The sequence below is a fragment of a genome, unplaced genomic scaffold, assembly GCF_019419815.1.
Source record: "Pyrus x bretschneideri cultivar Hongxiangsu unplaced genomic scaffold, Pyrus_bretschneideri_v1 Contig63, whole genome shotgun sequence".
NCBI classification, from domain to species: domain Eukaryota; kingdom Viridiplantae; phylum Streptophyta; class Magnoliopsida; order Rosales; family Rosaceae; genus Pyrus; species Pyrus x bretschneideri.
In genome coordinates, this window is record NW_025999802.1 from 2,189,747 (window position 1) to 2,206,614 (window position 16,868).

Here is a 16,868-nt window from a genome sequence, read left to right on the forward strand (position 1 = left end):
AAAATTTATCTTGAGATTTTTCATTTATGAAATTTTATTTGTGTGAATAATGTGGTATGCAAAGTGTTATAATATAATTAATTGATCATTTTAAAAAAAAAAATTAGTTAAATTTTTAATATTATAGTTGTGTAATAGACCGTGCTCTCGGTAGTGAAAAATCTAGAGATACTGCTGGATATTTCACTCACAGATAAGTACAAATATGACTAAACTGTGAAAATAGGTGCACCAAATGCTCTTAACATTGATTAGCTTAATTATAATTTCCCGGAAAACTCTCCTGCAAGATCTGTTAGGTAAACGACCAACCTTGTGATCCCCTGTTTTTAGAGCTATCACAAACAACCAACATAATTTCTATGTGGACCCTAATATCTCTTTTGTATTCCCTCCGCACTAGTGAACTTTTTTCCCGGGAAAAAAAATAAAAGCCTCTTGCTTTTGGCTTTTGGCTTTTGGGGAAAAGAAAATTGGTTTCGGAGAAAGAAAGAAACCGACTTTCTTCAGAAGCAAAATGTGGGTTTATGAATGCATTGCTTCATAGTCACCATACCCACTTTTCTGCAATTTCTCTTTAGAATTTCGATCGAAATAGTTTGCTTTTTTGCCACCAATTTCTCTGCCACCCCAGAAAGTTTGGAATTTTTTATAAATAATCGTGGGTGTTTGGTGGGAAGGAAAAGGTTGTCAAGCTGCAGCTGACTCGCATGAATTCAAAGTTCAATTTTTTAATCGGAAGATTAAGGATTTGGGGGTGTTTGATTTGATTAATGGGTCTTACAGTTCATACCTCGTCACCAAAACGCGTTGCGTCACCGCCTTGATTTCTTTATTGCGCGATTTCTTTCTTCTGGTGTTGTCGTAGTCGTCGGTGTTGCTTATTACTGTCGCAATCGGATCTGCTTTGGTTTCTCAGTCAGACATTCTCTTTCCTGTCGCTTGGAATCTTTGTTCATCTGTTTGGTTGCCGAGAAATTACGAACAAGAAAAGGTGAGAAAAAATGTAGAATAAACGTAAATTTCAGTTCTTTGTCTTCTGGGTTAGCTGAATACATGCTTATTAGTGACATTTTACTTCTGTTTTGTATGATTTCGATTGCCAAATGATGGAATATCCAAGATGTAACCTTTCCCGTTTTGTTTTACTTACATGTGTCGGCAAGTGAGACAGCATATGGTTGTTGATATAACCAATCTGTTGACGTTGTTCTTTGTTTTGTCTTAAGATAAATGCAGATCAGTTGTTGTTGCTTGTGAAAGATTCGATCTTTCGTTGTTAGGATTGGACTTTGTGCTACTTGTGCAAGGAAGTTTGTGGGTTTTGAGGCCATTGATTACGAAAATTGTAGGATCTTTTAGGTGTTTTGCATTAGTATGCTATTGAGGAAAAAAGAGTTAGATAGTTTGAAGGTATTGGGCCTCCGGCAAAGACAGCGGTGAGGTAGTTATGGCGTCTGGAGATAGGCGTCAGCATCATAATATGGTGCCTCTGGCTGCATTGATCAGCAGAGAGCTGAAGAGTGAGAAGATGGAGAAGCCAACTGTCAGATATGGGCATGCGGCTCAATCCAGGAAAGGGGAGGATTATTTCCTGATCAAGACTGATGGTCAGCGAGTACCCGGGAATTCTTCATCAGCATTCACCGCATTTGCGGTAAGCCTGAGTCTCTTATATTTGCTAGATTATAGAGCCAGAGCTTGGCAGCTTAGCTCTGTTATGTTGTTGTACCATGGTGAATGTCCCAAAAGTTGAATACTACATATCAGTGCTCACCTCTATGCTCTAACCATTTAGTTCCTTAGTCTCCTGTCTTGTTCACTGCAAATTTTTGATCCGGACTATATATTGGTTTGTTCCCTTCCAACATAGGCAGTGAACGAGATATTTTTCGAAAATTTCATGTACTTTTGGTTTTAGATTATGGAATGAATCCGTGTGCTCAAACCAATTTCCTTTAGCTATCAAATATGCTGCAAATCAGGTATAACAGTCACCGTTCTTTTACTGATTGTCAGATCTTTGATGGGCACAACGGAAATGCAGCAGCAGTATATACAAGGGAGAATTTGTTAAAGCATGTGTTGGGTGCTATTCCCCGTGGGCTAGGAAGGGAGGAGTGGCTCCAAGCTTTACCTCGAGCCTTGGTTGCTGGGTTTGTGAAGACTGATAAGGATTTCCAGAGCAGAGGTGTGGAATTTGCAACTTGCTTAGTCTTTGTTCTTCTTTTGTTTTTTCTCGTATATTTCAGCACAGACGTACTAATTCTTTCTACTCTTATTATTGTCGCCAGGTGAAACTTCTGGAACAACAGCTACCTTTGTAATAGTTGATGGATGGACTGTGACAGTTGCATCAGTAGGAGACTCCCGATGTATCTTAGATACTCAGGGTGGTGCTGTTTCCACCTTAACTGTTGATCACAGACTTGAAGAAAATGTAGAGGAGTATGTATCCACTAAAATTCAATAACATTCCTCTATTTTTACTTTTCCCTGGATTTGCTAATTGAATATCTGCTTTGTAATTGTAGGAGGGAGCGTGTTGCTGCAAGTGGTGGGGAAGTTGGGAGGTTGAGCATTGTTGGTGGTGCAGAGGTGAGTGCTTTTAGATCTTTTTTTCCTGACACTTAACAAAGAAAGGGATACTTCTGTGGTCTTAATTAAAATATGGTTTTCATTGTGTAATGTATGTTGTTTGACATTTACAGATTGGTCCCCTCCGTTGTTGGCCAGGGGGGTTATGCCTTTCTAGGTCAATTGGAGACATGGATGTTGGGGAGTTTATCGTTCCAATACCATATGTGAAACAAGTCAAGGTATCTTTCTCTGCTCAGAACTTAATTTTTTTAACTTGTTTTATTAAATTCAATGCCAAGTATTGTTTAGCCTGAAAGCAAACATTCTTATATTGTTCGAAAAGCTATCAAATGCCGGTGGGAGGCTTATAATTGCTTCAGATGGCATCTGGGATGCTATATCTTCCGAAATGGCAGCACAGTCTTGCCGTGGGTTGCCAGCTGAACTTGCTGCCAGACAAGTTGTGAAGGTTGTTTGAACTACTTGGCCTGTTTCTTCCAATATGCATGTATAATCTCGAAGGCTAGAACTCTTTCTCATTGATGATGGATTGTGTTGTAGGAGGCATTAAGGTCAAGGGGTCTAAAGGATGATACAACCTGCATAGTTGTTGACATAATCCCTCCCGATACTACGGTAGAGCTTTCAACTCCGCCGAAAAAGATTAACAAGTTTAGGACCCTGTTTTTCAGAAAGAAGTCGCGTGCTTCTGCTAATAAACTATCCAAGAAGCTATCGGCTGTGGGTATTGTGGAGGAGTTATTTGAAGAAGGCTCTGCCATGCTTGCTGAAAGGTAGTTGATTCTCTCTTCACTCAAGTTAGTTGATTCGATGCTAATTTTCTGGAAGAGTTTCACACTCCGGTTGTCTACTAAAATTGGAAAAGAAAATTTTCAACGATGTCATTAATTTTAGTCTTGTATAGCATATTGAAGTTTCATATATAGATATCATAAACCTCATTGTTGAGTTACAAGTTCAAATTGCGGGTTGGCTTCTTGTGAAATGTGGTATTTTGGTGTCGTGTATCTGAAAATGATTATCATGTCAAATGCGTTGCAGGTTGGGCAGCGATGAGTGCACACCACAATCGACTACATCTGGGCTGTTCATGTGTGCTGTATGCCAAGTTGACCTTGCACCGAGCGAGGGCATATCGGTTCACGCAGGTTCTATCTTCTCAACCAGTTCAAAGCCTTGGCAAGGGCCGTTCCTCTGTTCTGATTGTCGTAACAAGAAGGATGCCATGGAAGGAAAACGCCCTAGCGGAGTCAGAGTAGCATAGGTAGCTTGTGCCTTGTTTCGCCACCATTCTTTTAACCCTTTATTCCCTTTGTTTGGTAATCCGTCTTCGTAGGCCAGCCAATATTGTTTGAATCTTTACCTTAGTGATGCATGAAATGTATATGTAAATTTGATAAGTAATTTGGAATGAGTTTCAGAAGTTGAGGAAGGTCTTGTGCAAGGAATCCTCTTTCGATTCTGTTTTGTCGGGGTATTGGGCAAAACAAAAGTGTGTCGAACTCGAATACAATAATCGTTACAAAAAGCAAATTAATAAATGAACGGAGTGATTTTCTTTTGATTTGTTTAATCTTAAGGCTAAAAAAACAGAAAAACACAAAAGCGCACCTGGGGGGGGGGGGGGGGGAGAAAAGGGAAGTGCGAAAATCACTTCTATATTGTATAACTGAATTTTCCAAGTCAGGTCTTGATTCTATATTGTATGCAAGTCTTTGAATCAATAATATATGGTTTGAAGAAATAATAGGCTATCCAAGAGCCTTGAGTTGCTATTGCTATTGTATTGTATTGTTAACACACAACATAATGGCTCTGTTTCTTTTCTCTGTTCTCGCTCACCCTTCAAAAGCAGGACACATCCTCCTGAATGCGGATTGTTCACTGTTGTTTGTTCTGACCAACTTCGTCCGAGGATCCAACTGAAAGAGGGAGGATACTGGCATGAATTCAAAGGCCCTCTATCATCTTTTATTTTTATCAAAAGCACGGCTGCAGGAGCACTTTGGAAGAAATTCCTTGGAGGAAGAAGTTTTTGATGACTTGAACTGGATGAAGAAATTCTTTTGCAGAGTGTTAGGAAGTAAGGGGCGAGGAACGAGGAAGATGGTCTACAGAGTGTTAGGAACGAGGAAGACAAAGTAAGAACGAGGAAGATGGTCTTACAGAGCTCGTGGTGCGTACAAACTAATCCTTCAAACCAGCTGATATATATGTTGGAAGAAGTGTTGATTCGTTGTAGATATCGCCCAACCCTTACTTTTATTCTCCTCCGAGATCTCTCGCATATTCTTGCACCACATGGGTATCAATACAGAAGAAACTAGAAACCCTGTAATTTACTGATATTAATTCAATTCAGCCGGGTAAGGGCTTGGCTTAACCTTATGTTCTCCCCTGGGCGGGTAGGAGGTGAAGACTGGCAAAGTTCATATTCAATGGTGGGGTGCTCATAGAAAAGAAGGCGTCCCCCCAACAAGTGCCAGATTTTGATGGGGTCTTGCTTTGATGTTGAGGAGATTGATTTGGATAGGGTCTTGCCCATAGATAAAGGAAGAGTAGCTTACGCAATTGATCGAATCAGATAGCCCTTTGGGCAACCAACCAAACCTAGCACATCAAATTCCAATCAACAACTTGGAGGAAGGCATTTAGAACATCTAATTGTAACATAGGCCAATCCCGATTGTCAGCAATAGAGAGCAGGAGACGAAGAGACTTCATCTTATCTACCGGGTCAAAGGCTTCCTCGTAATCTATCCCATATGTTTAAGTAAAGCTTTTAGCTACTAACCTGACCTTTTCCTCCTTCCACTCGTAAAGCTTCCCTTCCCCTAGTCTCATATCGAATTAGTAGAGATCAATACGGGGAGACTCAAATGATACTTCGATTATGCATTTCATTTGTTCTCTTTCTTTTCTATATATGAACGAATCATTTGAAGCAAGAAAGATTCGACGGTTTTAGGCTTTTAGCACAAAATATAGAAAGAGCAGAGGGTTTGATTTATCCCTAAAAAAAACCATCTGCATTCTGCATTCCACTCAGGAACAAGCAAAGAAACAAGACTTGGAAGCAAGCAATTCATAGGGATGACCAGTGGCGGATCCAGGATTTCAAGTTCGGGGGGTCCGAACATAAAAGTTAAAAAAAAAAAAAAATATTAGACTAATTTGGTTCCGTATCACTATTTTCTACTGAATTTGGTTCATTGAATAAATCAAGATTAATCTCAGAGGTAATAAAACGAACAAATTCTCCTCATCAACATAACGCAATTAGTGACTCTACAAAGATAAAATTTGTTAATGTAACATATATATATTATTAATTGGGAGTTACGACTAGAGTCTAGGATTAAAAAACTTATATGGATTTGGAAGAAATAAAATTAGGCAGCTAAAGGCGGTGGAAGGGCAAATGGTGGTGGGGAATAGGGTAACTTGGGTTTAAAGTTGGAAGGTTGCGACGATTGGGGCTGGGAGTTCTTAAATATAATTTGGAGATACTAGAAAAGACCGGGGTTCTCGGGCTCTATAGAGAAAACAAAGATATTTTAATTTTTTATAAAGACCTGGCTCAAAAACGCTGTCAATTTGACTAGGTCTTTAAAAACAAAAATTAAAAACCTATTCTTCTTCTTTGTTATAAGCACTGCTGCCTACACATCCATAGAGGCAACAAGCCTCTCCACTGCACCTGCCCATATTGTTGGAAGGTCCTGAAGGTGGGTCACAAGTGTTTCTTCGGACTTCCGAAAGGTCCCAGGACCCCTTGGGTCCCTATATGGATCCGCCAGTGGGGATGACAATGAAGCTATGATTAGTATGTGAGCATATATTTCATTTTATAACAAGATCATTAGGACCTATTGCAAATTCATGTCCAAACCAATATTATCTTAAATTTAATATTGAAGCCTTGTTTGGTATGGAGGATAAGATTGGAATGAATAATTATCTAATTTCAAGGTATGGACTATGGAGGATAAGATTGGAGTGGATAATTCTCTAATTTCAAGTGAGAGGATTAGGAGGGATGAGTTTTTTTTATGCCTAATCATTTTCTATTCCTTTTTTATGTAAAAAAAAATTTACTTAGTTTTTCAGTATGCCTTGATATTAGAAAATTATCCGTTAAAATCCAATTCTAAGTACCAAACAAGCTGGTTTTTCTTAGTGTCTAAAATGACGACGTTTTCTACTCGCATTATTCCTCCTTTAGTCATTGACCAAGGAATGAAAAGTATGTTGTGAATAATATGTGGGTGGCCCACATGAATAGTTTGTTACTATTTATGCACAGTATTTTCACTATTTATTTGTGGAAAATTTGTAAAGTGAATAGTGTTCTCTTTGCTTATAAAATGAATAAGAGATGAAGAAGAGGTTCACGGAAGAAATTGTGAAAGTAGAGAAAAGAGAGGAAGAGGAGAGGGGATAATAGAGAGAGAGTTATTTTGTACTCTTATTATTCTAAATTATAATGGAAGCACCAATGCTGTTCCAATGACGTACTTCAGTTACACTGACTGTAGAGTAACCTCGTAAATTTTGTGTCTTGTTTCTTTTATTCCACTGCACACATCATCGATTTTACAACACGTTATCAGCACGAGAAGCTTTCATGTCAGTGGAAAGTATAACGCCATAAATTCGGACAAACAAAGGTACAACAAAACAAGCAAAAGTATGTTCATTTTTTCATTTCTCCCACCGCACCAGAAGCGCCCCACCGAATTCTAGTGAGAATTGAAATTTACAATGACTTGTAGTCGTCACGAGATAAGAAAAACTCGTACCTGACAACTGGTTTCCAGAGATCCAGAAGAATCTCATCAGACTTGGAAACTCAGATCACGTCATTTTTGACGGATCTCGAGAACTCTTATGAATACTCGGTTGTCTGAGATGGTGATGGCAGGACTGACTCCACATAGGCCTCCCTCTCTTGTACCTCCATCAACCCCGATGTCATCTATGTTCCTGTACGGAAGTTTTTGCTTTGCAATGCCATGTTCTCTGGACCATGCAAGAAAAATTGAAGAAAACACGGGGATGGGAAATGACATTCCTTATCTGGCCTCTCCCATGGAAAAAGTAATTGTATGTGGGTTTTTACAGAAGGAAAAATGGGCAAAAGCAATGGAATGATGCATCAACACATTTTGAAAAAGCACAAGACAAAATAATAAAATAAAAGTAAAAATGATGGTGCGTTAGACACCATGTGGAAACCAAGAAAAAAAAACAAAGGTTTTTTGGATTGTTGCACCATGTGAATGAATAAGAAAAATAATAATAAAAAAAAGGGGTAAAGGCTTTTAGATGGTGTTGTACCATCTAAAAAGAAACAAGAAAAAATATATATTTATTTATGTGAATGGTGTTGGCTTAAAACACTTTCACACATTCTATTTACTTTAAAGCAATTTATTTATCATTGACGGTTTTACCGCCTACTACTTTAAGTTTTGATTTATGTGAATAATGCTGAATTCAAGCCCTTGTCACAAACTTTATTTACTTAAATGCAATTTATTTACTATAGCTGGAATTGCCGCCTATTACTTTAATTTGCTTATTATACTTTCTTTTGTTACGATGAGTATATATAGGACCTGAAGTTCCTTAATCAGATCAAAACCTGCAGTTTCTTGATCCTCATCATATAAAAATGATTAGACTTGAGGTTCCATCATGTAAAAAGATCGGGCATGAAGTCCCTTGATCCCCAAAATCAGGACATAAAGTTCCTTGATGAGTACAGTAAGTTTGAAGTGCCGCAGTGCCTCAACTTAATTGCAATAAAAGTCATAAGAGTCTTAGTCTACAGACTATTAAATGAGGACCAGAAGTTCCTTATGTCCATACTCAAAATGGTTTAGTAAAAGCATTTATTAAGCAGATGAAATTGTTTACCTGCGCTCTGCTCATGAAAACAAAATTGCCAGTTTTTACATAGGGACATGTCATTTTATATGATGCAATATTAATTCGGTTAAGACTTGTTGCCAACCATCAATATTTCTCAGTACAACTCGTGTTTGGACACCAGCCAAACATTACACATTTACGAGTTTTTGGTTGTGTTATATATGTATCTATTGCACTGCCACAACGTACTGAAATGAGGCATCATTGTGAATGGGGCATTGACGTTGAACACCATCTATCATTCAATATTTGGAACCTTTGACTGAGGATATATTTACCCTGTGGTTTGCGGATTATCATTTTGATAAGACAATTTTCCCGTCGTTAGGAGAGAAAATAACTTCGTTCCAGAAGAACGATGAGAAAATTTCAATCCAGAAGAATAATGAGAAAAGACCATTGCAGAAGAACAAAGAGAATTTGTCTTATTTTGATTCACGAAGCGATCAATGAGAAAATGAAGTAAGAATAATTGAATGATACAACGAAAGTGATGAAATCCCATATGCTTGCTGCAAATATGCCTACAAGAATTGATGTCCTTGTTGGACAATATAATGAGGCAGTAAACGATTTCTCTATTGCACGCCTAAAGCGTGGCAGACACTCAAACTCAAAAGGTTCAGTCCTTCAAAAGAAAAAGAATATGGTACTATTAAACTATTGCATTCCCGAAGCATAACTGTTGCATGCCAAAAGCTTGACAGTCGCTGCGTGGATATACGTTCCAGAAAGGATAATCCGCGGACATGAGAATGTTGATGTTCTCATGCATAAAACATGATAGACGTATAGGTTCCAATGACTCAACTCTCGAAGTGGAGATTAAAATCCAAGCTCTATAACGCTTAAGAGGAGGTTATGATCCACATTCTCAAAATTATGACTATCCTGGAAGAGATAGTGTAATACCCTTGAAGAGGTAATGGATATCTAAAGAAATGAAAAGTTTTTATGCATGTGCATGCACATAAGAATATTGGATCACAGATTGATGATAACCAATGGTAATTTTGGTTTTTACAAATAGCTACTAAATTCATCAGTAAACTGTGTTGATTTTGAGTCTCGTTTTTTTTAAGTCAACAAAATTATTGGCCAAACTAGAGAAAGACAATTTCATTACAATTTTGTAAGAATGTGAAAAATGGACCTATATACTTGAATACAATACAAATAGCCAAAGGATGTTGAACCAAGGAGATTAAATTGGGCATTTGCAATACAGTGAAATACACTCACATGATATTACACAAAGTTACTAATTGAAACATGAAATTATACTCTTGTAAACGAGTTCAAAAAAAAAAATGGAGAATTATATACCAAGGGAGTCGCCCGCATCATATCTCCATAAGTAAATCCCTCAAATATATATGGGAGCAAATTGCTCTGTACAAATTCCAAAGAAAAATATGTCATGAAGTGTAGAAAATCCCTGAAGGATTCAAATTACTTGAAGTAAGTCCCAGAAGGGTAAAACATAAAATATGTACTCAATATGAATGGATGGTATAAATTGCCTTAGTGAGTACTTTCATTATGATATAGTTGCAACGTACTAAAATCTCTTGGAAGAGTTGATGATATTAAATTGGGACTCCTGAAGAGTCAAGAAAGATTATAAAGTGTTGAGAGAAATATTGTCTCGAACTGCAGATCGAACAATATGCCATCACGAATTTTATCCATGATGTTTATGATATTAAAGAATCATATGGATTAAAAATTATGAGTTGAATACTCAAATGATTTAGACACTAAAAATGATCATTTATCTTCGTGAGGGTAAAGATAAATTGATATTTGATCCAGAAGTACCACATCTTAGTGAAGTATATGCTTCATTGTATTTGGCACAATACATTTAATGAGATAAAGCTTATATATTGATATCTCCAAGAAATTACAGATATGTGCATACACATGAGTTAAAACAAATAAACAGGATGAAGCCTTCACAAAGGTTGCTCATGTGAAGCCTCAGTACTCGGCAATACCCCAGAAGGGGGAGGCACTGGAGATTGATCATGTGGCACCCCAGTACTTGACAAAACACCAAAAGGGGAATGCATTAGTTGCCTTCGGAATCTAGCAATGAACCCCTAGTGATCACTTTGAATCCGACTTTCGGATTCCTGTAGCTGGTGGAGATCTCTTTTCATGCTCATCGAGTAATTATTTGCAAGCACGTGTAACACTCTATTCTCGTGCTTGAGCCATCTGATCTCTTGTTTAAGACTTGCCAACTTGACCATCAATGATTCAACTTGGTGAGTTCGAGCAAGTAGGCGTTGACTCATATTGGATACAAAGCCTGCACATTGAACACTGAGAGCCAATGAGTCTTGAACGGCCGACTCATCAGACCGTTTTGAAAGGGTTCTGTTATCTTTTAGAGTGAGAAGATTCCTAGCTACCACAGTAGTTGTTATGTTATTCTTCATCACAGAGTTCCCAACCGTAAGAGGACCATTATAAGATAAGAAGGACGGACGCCATATATTATCCTGACCCTGCTCGTTTGCATCACTCATAAGACTCAAATTTGAGCAAATGTTAGATGGGCAAACCATTTTCAGAAATGATGAAGGAAAAAAGAGGTCAAATAAAATCTCAGAAGTGCAAGAAATGGAAAATTTCTACAGGCAGCAACTTTCTGAGCATACTTTTGAACACAATTGATGTCTCTATAAAAGAAGAGACAACATAGCCACTTGTTCAAAGACCGAAGAGGCACCGCTCTTTGAATTTCAAAAGCCAGATTTTCAGGATAAAGTTCGTCAACATTTTTCAGACGCAATCTCAGCTTTTTCGGATATTGCGTGCAACTTTGTCAAAGATCTTTGACAAAGTTGAAAATGCGTAAATCTTATTGTTCTAATTACACCACAGTTGCTAACAAGAGTAAAGGCACATCACCATTACTTGCTATTGAAAAATCTCTATATATGTTGACCTTCGTTCTCCATAACAAGGTAGACTTGCAAGAATACCGAACTCTTCCTTATCTCCGAGAATGCATCTTCAACAAAGCATCTCGAAATACTCAGTTTTCTTCCTCTCTGAGAATACCTCTTCAAAACCAGTCACACCAGAGCAAGATTATCTCATATCATCAGGGACAAGAGCAAGAGTATTTTATATCATGCAATTTTCTTGTCATTTCCTTTGTCTTTGTTCTCACCTGCAAGATCAGGAGAAAGAGAGCAATCAGTCGCCACATGGAATCAAGCTTATGATTTGGAACTAATTGCTCGGAACCTTTGCCTGGTTGCTTACCTTGTATTGCTCTCGAGTACTCATCTTCAACTGTTGATATGATGTTGGCTATTTACACTAAAGCTGCCACACATGGATGAGTTACCAAGAAGTGATGAACCATCCAAATGCAAGGGTTGCATTCCACTCCTGCATCAATAGACAAATACTACAAGAGAAGACGCCAAACCTGCATAGGGAAAATACCACTTCTGCAAGGGGAACATATAAGGCAAGTGAAAATGATACATTGAAACATATGGAGACAAGCACAACAAAACACGTGCCAGTTCATCCTCGACAAAGCCTAAGATCACTTGTCATATGAAGCTCCTCACGGTCCAATTTCATTCAAGATCAAGCCTAAACGACCCTTGAAGAAATCACAAGTCTGATTCAAGATCAAGTGTCCACAACCCTTGAATCAAATTCAGCTCCAGATAAAAGTAGTAAATTCAAACCTTTTGAGGAAGTCTAACAGAAGACCATCCAACCTAGTTCAAGAACAAGCATGTGGTAAGTTAACAACAAGTAAAACACCTCTTTCGGCAACTCTTCTTGCTAAGAGACTGAAGCAGAATGATCAACGATTAACCTAAATGATTTGAAATCAGGGGTAGATAGTCATCAGGTAGAGCATCCAAAACAGATCAAGATTTTAACGAGTCAATCGAAGACTTATGACCATCCAAGGGGTAGTGTTGTGAATAATATGTGGATGGCCCATATGAATAGTTTGTTATTATTTATGCACAGTATTTTTACTATTCTAAAATGAATTAGAGATAAAGAAGAGGTTCATGGAAGAGATTGTAAAAGTATAAAAAGGAGAGAAAAAAGAAGAAGAAGAGAGAGGATAATAGAGAGAGAGTTATTTTGTACTCTTATTATTCTAAATTATAATAGAAGCATCATTGCTGCTCCGAGGACGTACTCCAATCACACTGACTGTAGAGGAATCTCGTAAATTTTGTGTCTTGTTTCTTTTATTCAATTGCACACATCATCGATTGTTATAACCAATCAAATGATAAGTATATATTATACAATAATTTGCACAGTTTTATTTCGAATGGTAAAACTCAACAACAAATACAATATATTAAAACGTAAACACTTAGTGTAATTATATATAAAATCACAAATCACTGACTTGTTCTTTGACGATAGAGGCTTGCAGAAGCAATCTCCTAAGACAGAAATTCGTCCCTGCACCAGTGCAGCAGTTCGATGGACGTCTATCTTGCAGGATACAACTATCTAATCCAAGTTCTTGCACTCGAACTTGGATTCTTGGCGAATTGGTTGTGTGGTTCTCAGCGAAATATGAAGGAATGAATTTGGAAAAACTTGATTGTAGTTTCTGATTTTATTGCCATATATATAATGGCATAATGTCAACTTATCCAACCATTCATGCTTATCAGTTTTTTAAAAAGAAAACCGAATGCAACTGTTAAAAAAAAACTGAACGTAACTGTTCAGTCAGTTTTATCCTTTCGGAAAAAACTGAATCCAAAAAATCAAAAACATAACTCGTGTTTTTCATCCATCCGAGCCTCAAGGCCCAAGGCCCATCTTTGACATTTAATATATACACCCAAACTCTCCAAGTCTAAGGCCTAAGGTCCATGACTTTGGTTCAATTCATTTCAAACTATAAGTGAGTGAAATCACTTATAAAGACTTAGTATGAAAAGGGTTTGGGCGATGTGGGACTGGCAGTCCCACATAACACAAGTTTCCAACATCGATTTTACAACAAAGTATGCAATTTTTGGTCTTTGCCGTGTATCCCCGATATGTTTTATGAGCCAAAGACTTCAGTGAGCGGTTATCATCAAGTCAAGCTAAATCACCTTCCAATGTCTCAACGTTATTACTGTACTGTAATTCCCTCCCATCTCTCTCTCTCTCTCTCTCTCTCTCTCTCTCTCTCTCTAAAATTTACGATGAATCAAAACCTCTGCACCTTCATTCTGATCTTCCTTCTCTCAGCAGAAACCCCAGCATTTGCAGTGAACTTTTACTACCAAAACTGCAGCGTCCCCACAACTTGTGGCCGCCTAAAGATCAGCTACCCGTTCTACATCCAAGGCCAAGACTTCTGCGGCTACCCTGGCTTCCAGCTCTCCTGCCAGGGCGGCGCAGACGACAACGAAGAAGAAGCCAACCCACTTCTCCGGTTGTCTGGAGACGATTACATAATTCACAACATCATTTACGAAAGCCAGACTCTTGTCGTCTCAAATGCTCTACTTTCGCTCTACTTGGACAACTCTTCCTGCGCTAATCTCTCACTGATCCATAATTTAACGATCCCTAATGAACAGTTTGAGCTGGCTCCAAAGCAAGATCAGTTCTTTCTGCTCTACAACTGCAACCCTTCGTTTGTCGATTCTTTTCCAAAGTACAAGATTGGTTGTAATAACACTTCGGTTCTTGCTCTGCCTGGGCAGATATATCCGAAATTTGGAGGTCTTGTGGAGGTTGAAAAGTGTGGATCGAGTGAGGTGGCGGTGGTGTATGGTGGAGGGTATGGGAATGATGAGGCGGCGGGAATGAAGGAAGTGTTGGGAAGAGGGTTTGAGATGAAATGGCTGGATCCTGACTGCAGCCGCTGCCAGGGGAGTGGAGGGCTATGTGGGTTTAACTACACCACCCGCCATTTTAGGTGCCTCTGCCCCGATAGGACTAGATCTGTGAGCTGTGGTGACGAAGACGGTGGAGGTCAGTTTTTTTTCTCAAATATTCTTCGTCACATAATCTTATTGTTAGCGTGTGTAACTCTGTACTAATCTAGTTGTCCTAACCAAAATTTTAAATTTGGTTTTTGATTATGATATGAGATAATGATCATTGTGCAGGACCTGGAACTGGAAACTTAGTCACTAAAGTCTCAATAGGTAATTATAACTTGCTTAGATTAGTTTTTCTAAGTTTATAGGTTGTAATAAGGTATGTAGCATGTCTGCAGTGCCTACCATTCGATTGAATAAATCACCATATTCAACGTATTTTCAGCAGGTGCAGTTGCTGGTCTCATATTTCTATTCGTTATCGTCTGCTGCTTAAGAAGAAAGTTGTCATCATATAGATTTCTTTTCTTTTGGAAGAAGCAAAACAAAAATCGTCAAATTGTAGAGGCCTTTCTAAGGAGCTACGGGCCGCTTCAAGTACGAAGGTATAGCTATTTGGAGGTCAAGAACATGACCAACTTCTTCAAAGAAAAATTAGGACGTGGAGGCTACGGTGCTGTTTACAAAGGAAAGTTAAAGGACGGCTGTCTTGTAGCAGTGAAGGTCTTGACCAAACTAACAGGAGACGGAGCAGAATTTATGAATGAAGTGGCAGCCATTAGTAGAACTTCCCATGTCAACGTCGTCGCCTTGTTAGGCTTTTGTTTTGAGGGTTCCAAAAGAGCTCTCATCTATGAATTCATGCCTAATGGATCTCTAGAGAAATTCATATTTGATTCAAATACTCCCAATATAGGTCATGATCACTTGGGATGGGAAGCATTGGATCAAATTTCACTTGGCGTTGCTCAAGGCTTGGAGTATCTACATCGTGGTTGCAGCACAAGAATTTTGCATTTCGACATCAAACCTCACAACATTCTTCTCGATGAAAACTTCACCCCGAAAATCTCGGATTTTGGCCTTGCCAAAATATGCAACAGGAAAGAGAGCATTGTCTCAATGTTGGGCGCTAGAGGTACAACAGGTTACATTGCTCCAGAAGTATTTTCTAGAAACTTTGGAAATGTCTCACACAAGTCAGATGTGTACAGCTACGGAATGATGCTTTCAGCGATGGTTGGAGGAAGAAGGAACATCGATGCTGAAGCTGAAAATACAAGTGAAATATATTTTCCGCATTGGATTTACAAGCGTCTTGAACTGGACGAAGAGCTTGGGCTGCAGAGTGTTGCAAACGAGGAAGACAAAGCAAGAGCAAGGAAGATGATCATAGTGAGCTTGTGGTGCATACAAACTGATCCTTCAAAACGGCCAGCGATGAAGGAAGTGATCGATATGTTAGAAGGGAGTGTTGATTCGTTGCAGATACCTCCCAAGCCTTACTTATATTCTCCTCCAAAATCCCCGGCGGATTCTTCAACCACATTGGTATCAATAAAGTAGAAACCTTATGCCTTACTTGAACAAATCTATGTTTTTCTGAGGCCATCGAAATAATGAAGCATGCGTTTGATGTTTGTTTTGTTTTTGACTATACATGAATCAACACCATAGAAGTGACCCTACTACTGCCCCGCCTGATTCAACACAAAATGTACAATATTAGTAGAGAAGGTTTAACAAAGCACTTTCGGTATTATTCACTTTTAACGAAAAACCACATTTATACATTTCTTTGGTACTATTCACTATATCTTTAAAAAGGGCTTTGCATTAAAAGAGAAGTTTTTTTTATACTTTTCGTTAGTTTTTCTTATTAGTAATACAAAATATTTGCATTTGGGGCAGAATAGTTGATCAAGGTAGTGTGCCCACTTCATCCTCTTGCGCCCAAGTTCGAATCTACTTCTCCATAAATCAGAGCATTTTAGAATGATTTTTTCAAAAAAAAAAAAAAAAAGAAGTTTTAACGAAACATTTATGGTACTGTTCATTTTAACAAAAATCACATTTTTACTTTTAAAAGTCAATCATGGTACTATTCACTTACAACATATTTTTGTCATTTTCGTTAAAACTCAAAGTTTTTAAGTTTTTTTCATTAGTTTTCCTATAAAAAAAAATAAAATAAAATAAAGAGAGGGTGAAAACAATTTAGTGTTGAAAGTGTTGTACCATACAGCCAAGCTAGGTTCCAACTTATTGTGCAAAAATTGATGTTGTCACCGAGTGGATGGAACGGTTCTTGCGAGCCACGTGATTGTATTCTGACAAACAGTGAAGAGAATCGAAGCAGTGTTGAATTTCAGGATTTTTGCGACACTTTTGGCAATGAGTGAACAGGCAGTCCCCGATTACTTGCAAAATCGCTATATGGTGGTGCTTGATAGATTTTCAAGCGAAAAGCATATTACATCTGATCAACGC

General features: G+C 38.2%; 2 protein-coding genes across 5 annotated transcripts; both read left to right on the forward strand.

Annotated features, from left to right (window-relative positions):
• The first annotated feature begins 291 nt into the window (after positions 1-291).
• Positions 292-4,165, forward strand: LOC125471890 (probable protein phosphatase 2C 15). Of its 3 annotated transcripts, none has more exons than XM_048572823.1 (9): positions 308-994; positions 1,230-1,657; positions 2,020-2,191; positions 2,295-2,448; positions 2,535-2,598; positions 2,712-2,819; positions 2,924-3,049; positions 3,142-3,374; positions 3,643-4,165. In XM_048572823.1, exons 2-9 carry the CDS (start codon positions 1,451-1,453, stop codon positions 3,863-3,865), a joined length of 1,287 nt encoding a protein of 428 aa, XP_048428780.1. In that variant the 5' UTR covers positions 308-994; positions 1,230-1,450; the 3' UTR covers positions 3,866-4,165. The 3 variants fall into 3 exon arrangements, with proteins under 3 accessions (XP_048428782.1, XP_048428780.1, XP_048428781.1); XM_048572824.1 differs by having other exon boundaries at positions 1,240-1,657; XM_048572825.1 differs by lacking the exon at positions 2,924-3,049 and having other exon boundaries at positions 292-994.
• Positions 4,166-13,625: 9,460 nt separating this feature from the next.
• LOC103947101 (LEAF RUST 10 DISEASE-RESISTANCE LOCUS RECEPTOR-LIKE PROTEIN KINASE-like 2.1) lies at positions 13,626-16,018 on the forward strand. Of its 2 annotated transcripts, none has more exons than XM_048572816.1 (3): positions 13,626-14,529; positions 14,667-14,705; positions 14,824-16,018. In XM_048572816.1, exons 1-3 carry the CDS (start codon positions 13,665-13,667, stop codon positions 15,942-15,944), a joined length of 2,025 nt encoding a protein of 674 aa, XP_048428773.1. In that variant the 5' UTR covers positions 13,626-13,664; the 3' UTR covers positions 15,945-16,018. The 2 variants fall into 2 exon arrangements, with proteins under 2 accessions (XP_048428773.1, XP_048428774.1); XM_048572817.1 differs by having other exon boundaries at positions 13,629-14,529; positions 14,827-16,018.
• Positions 16,019-16,868: the final 850 nt, after the last annotated feature.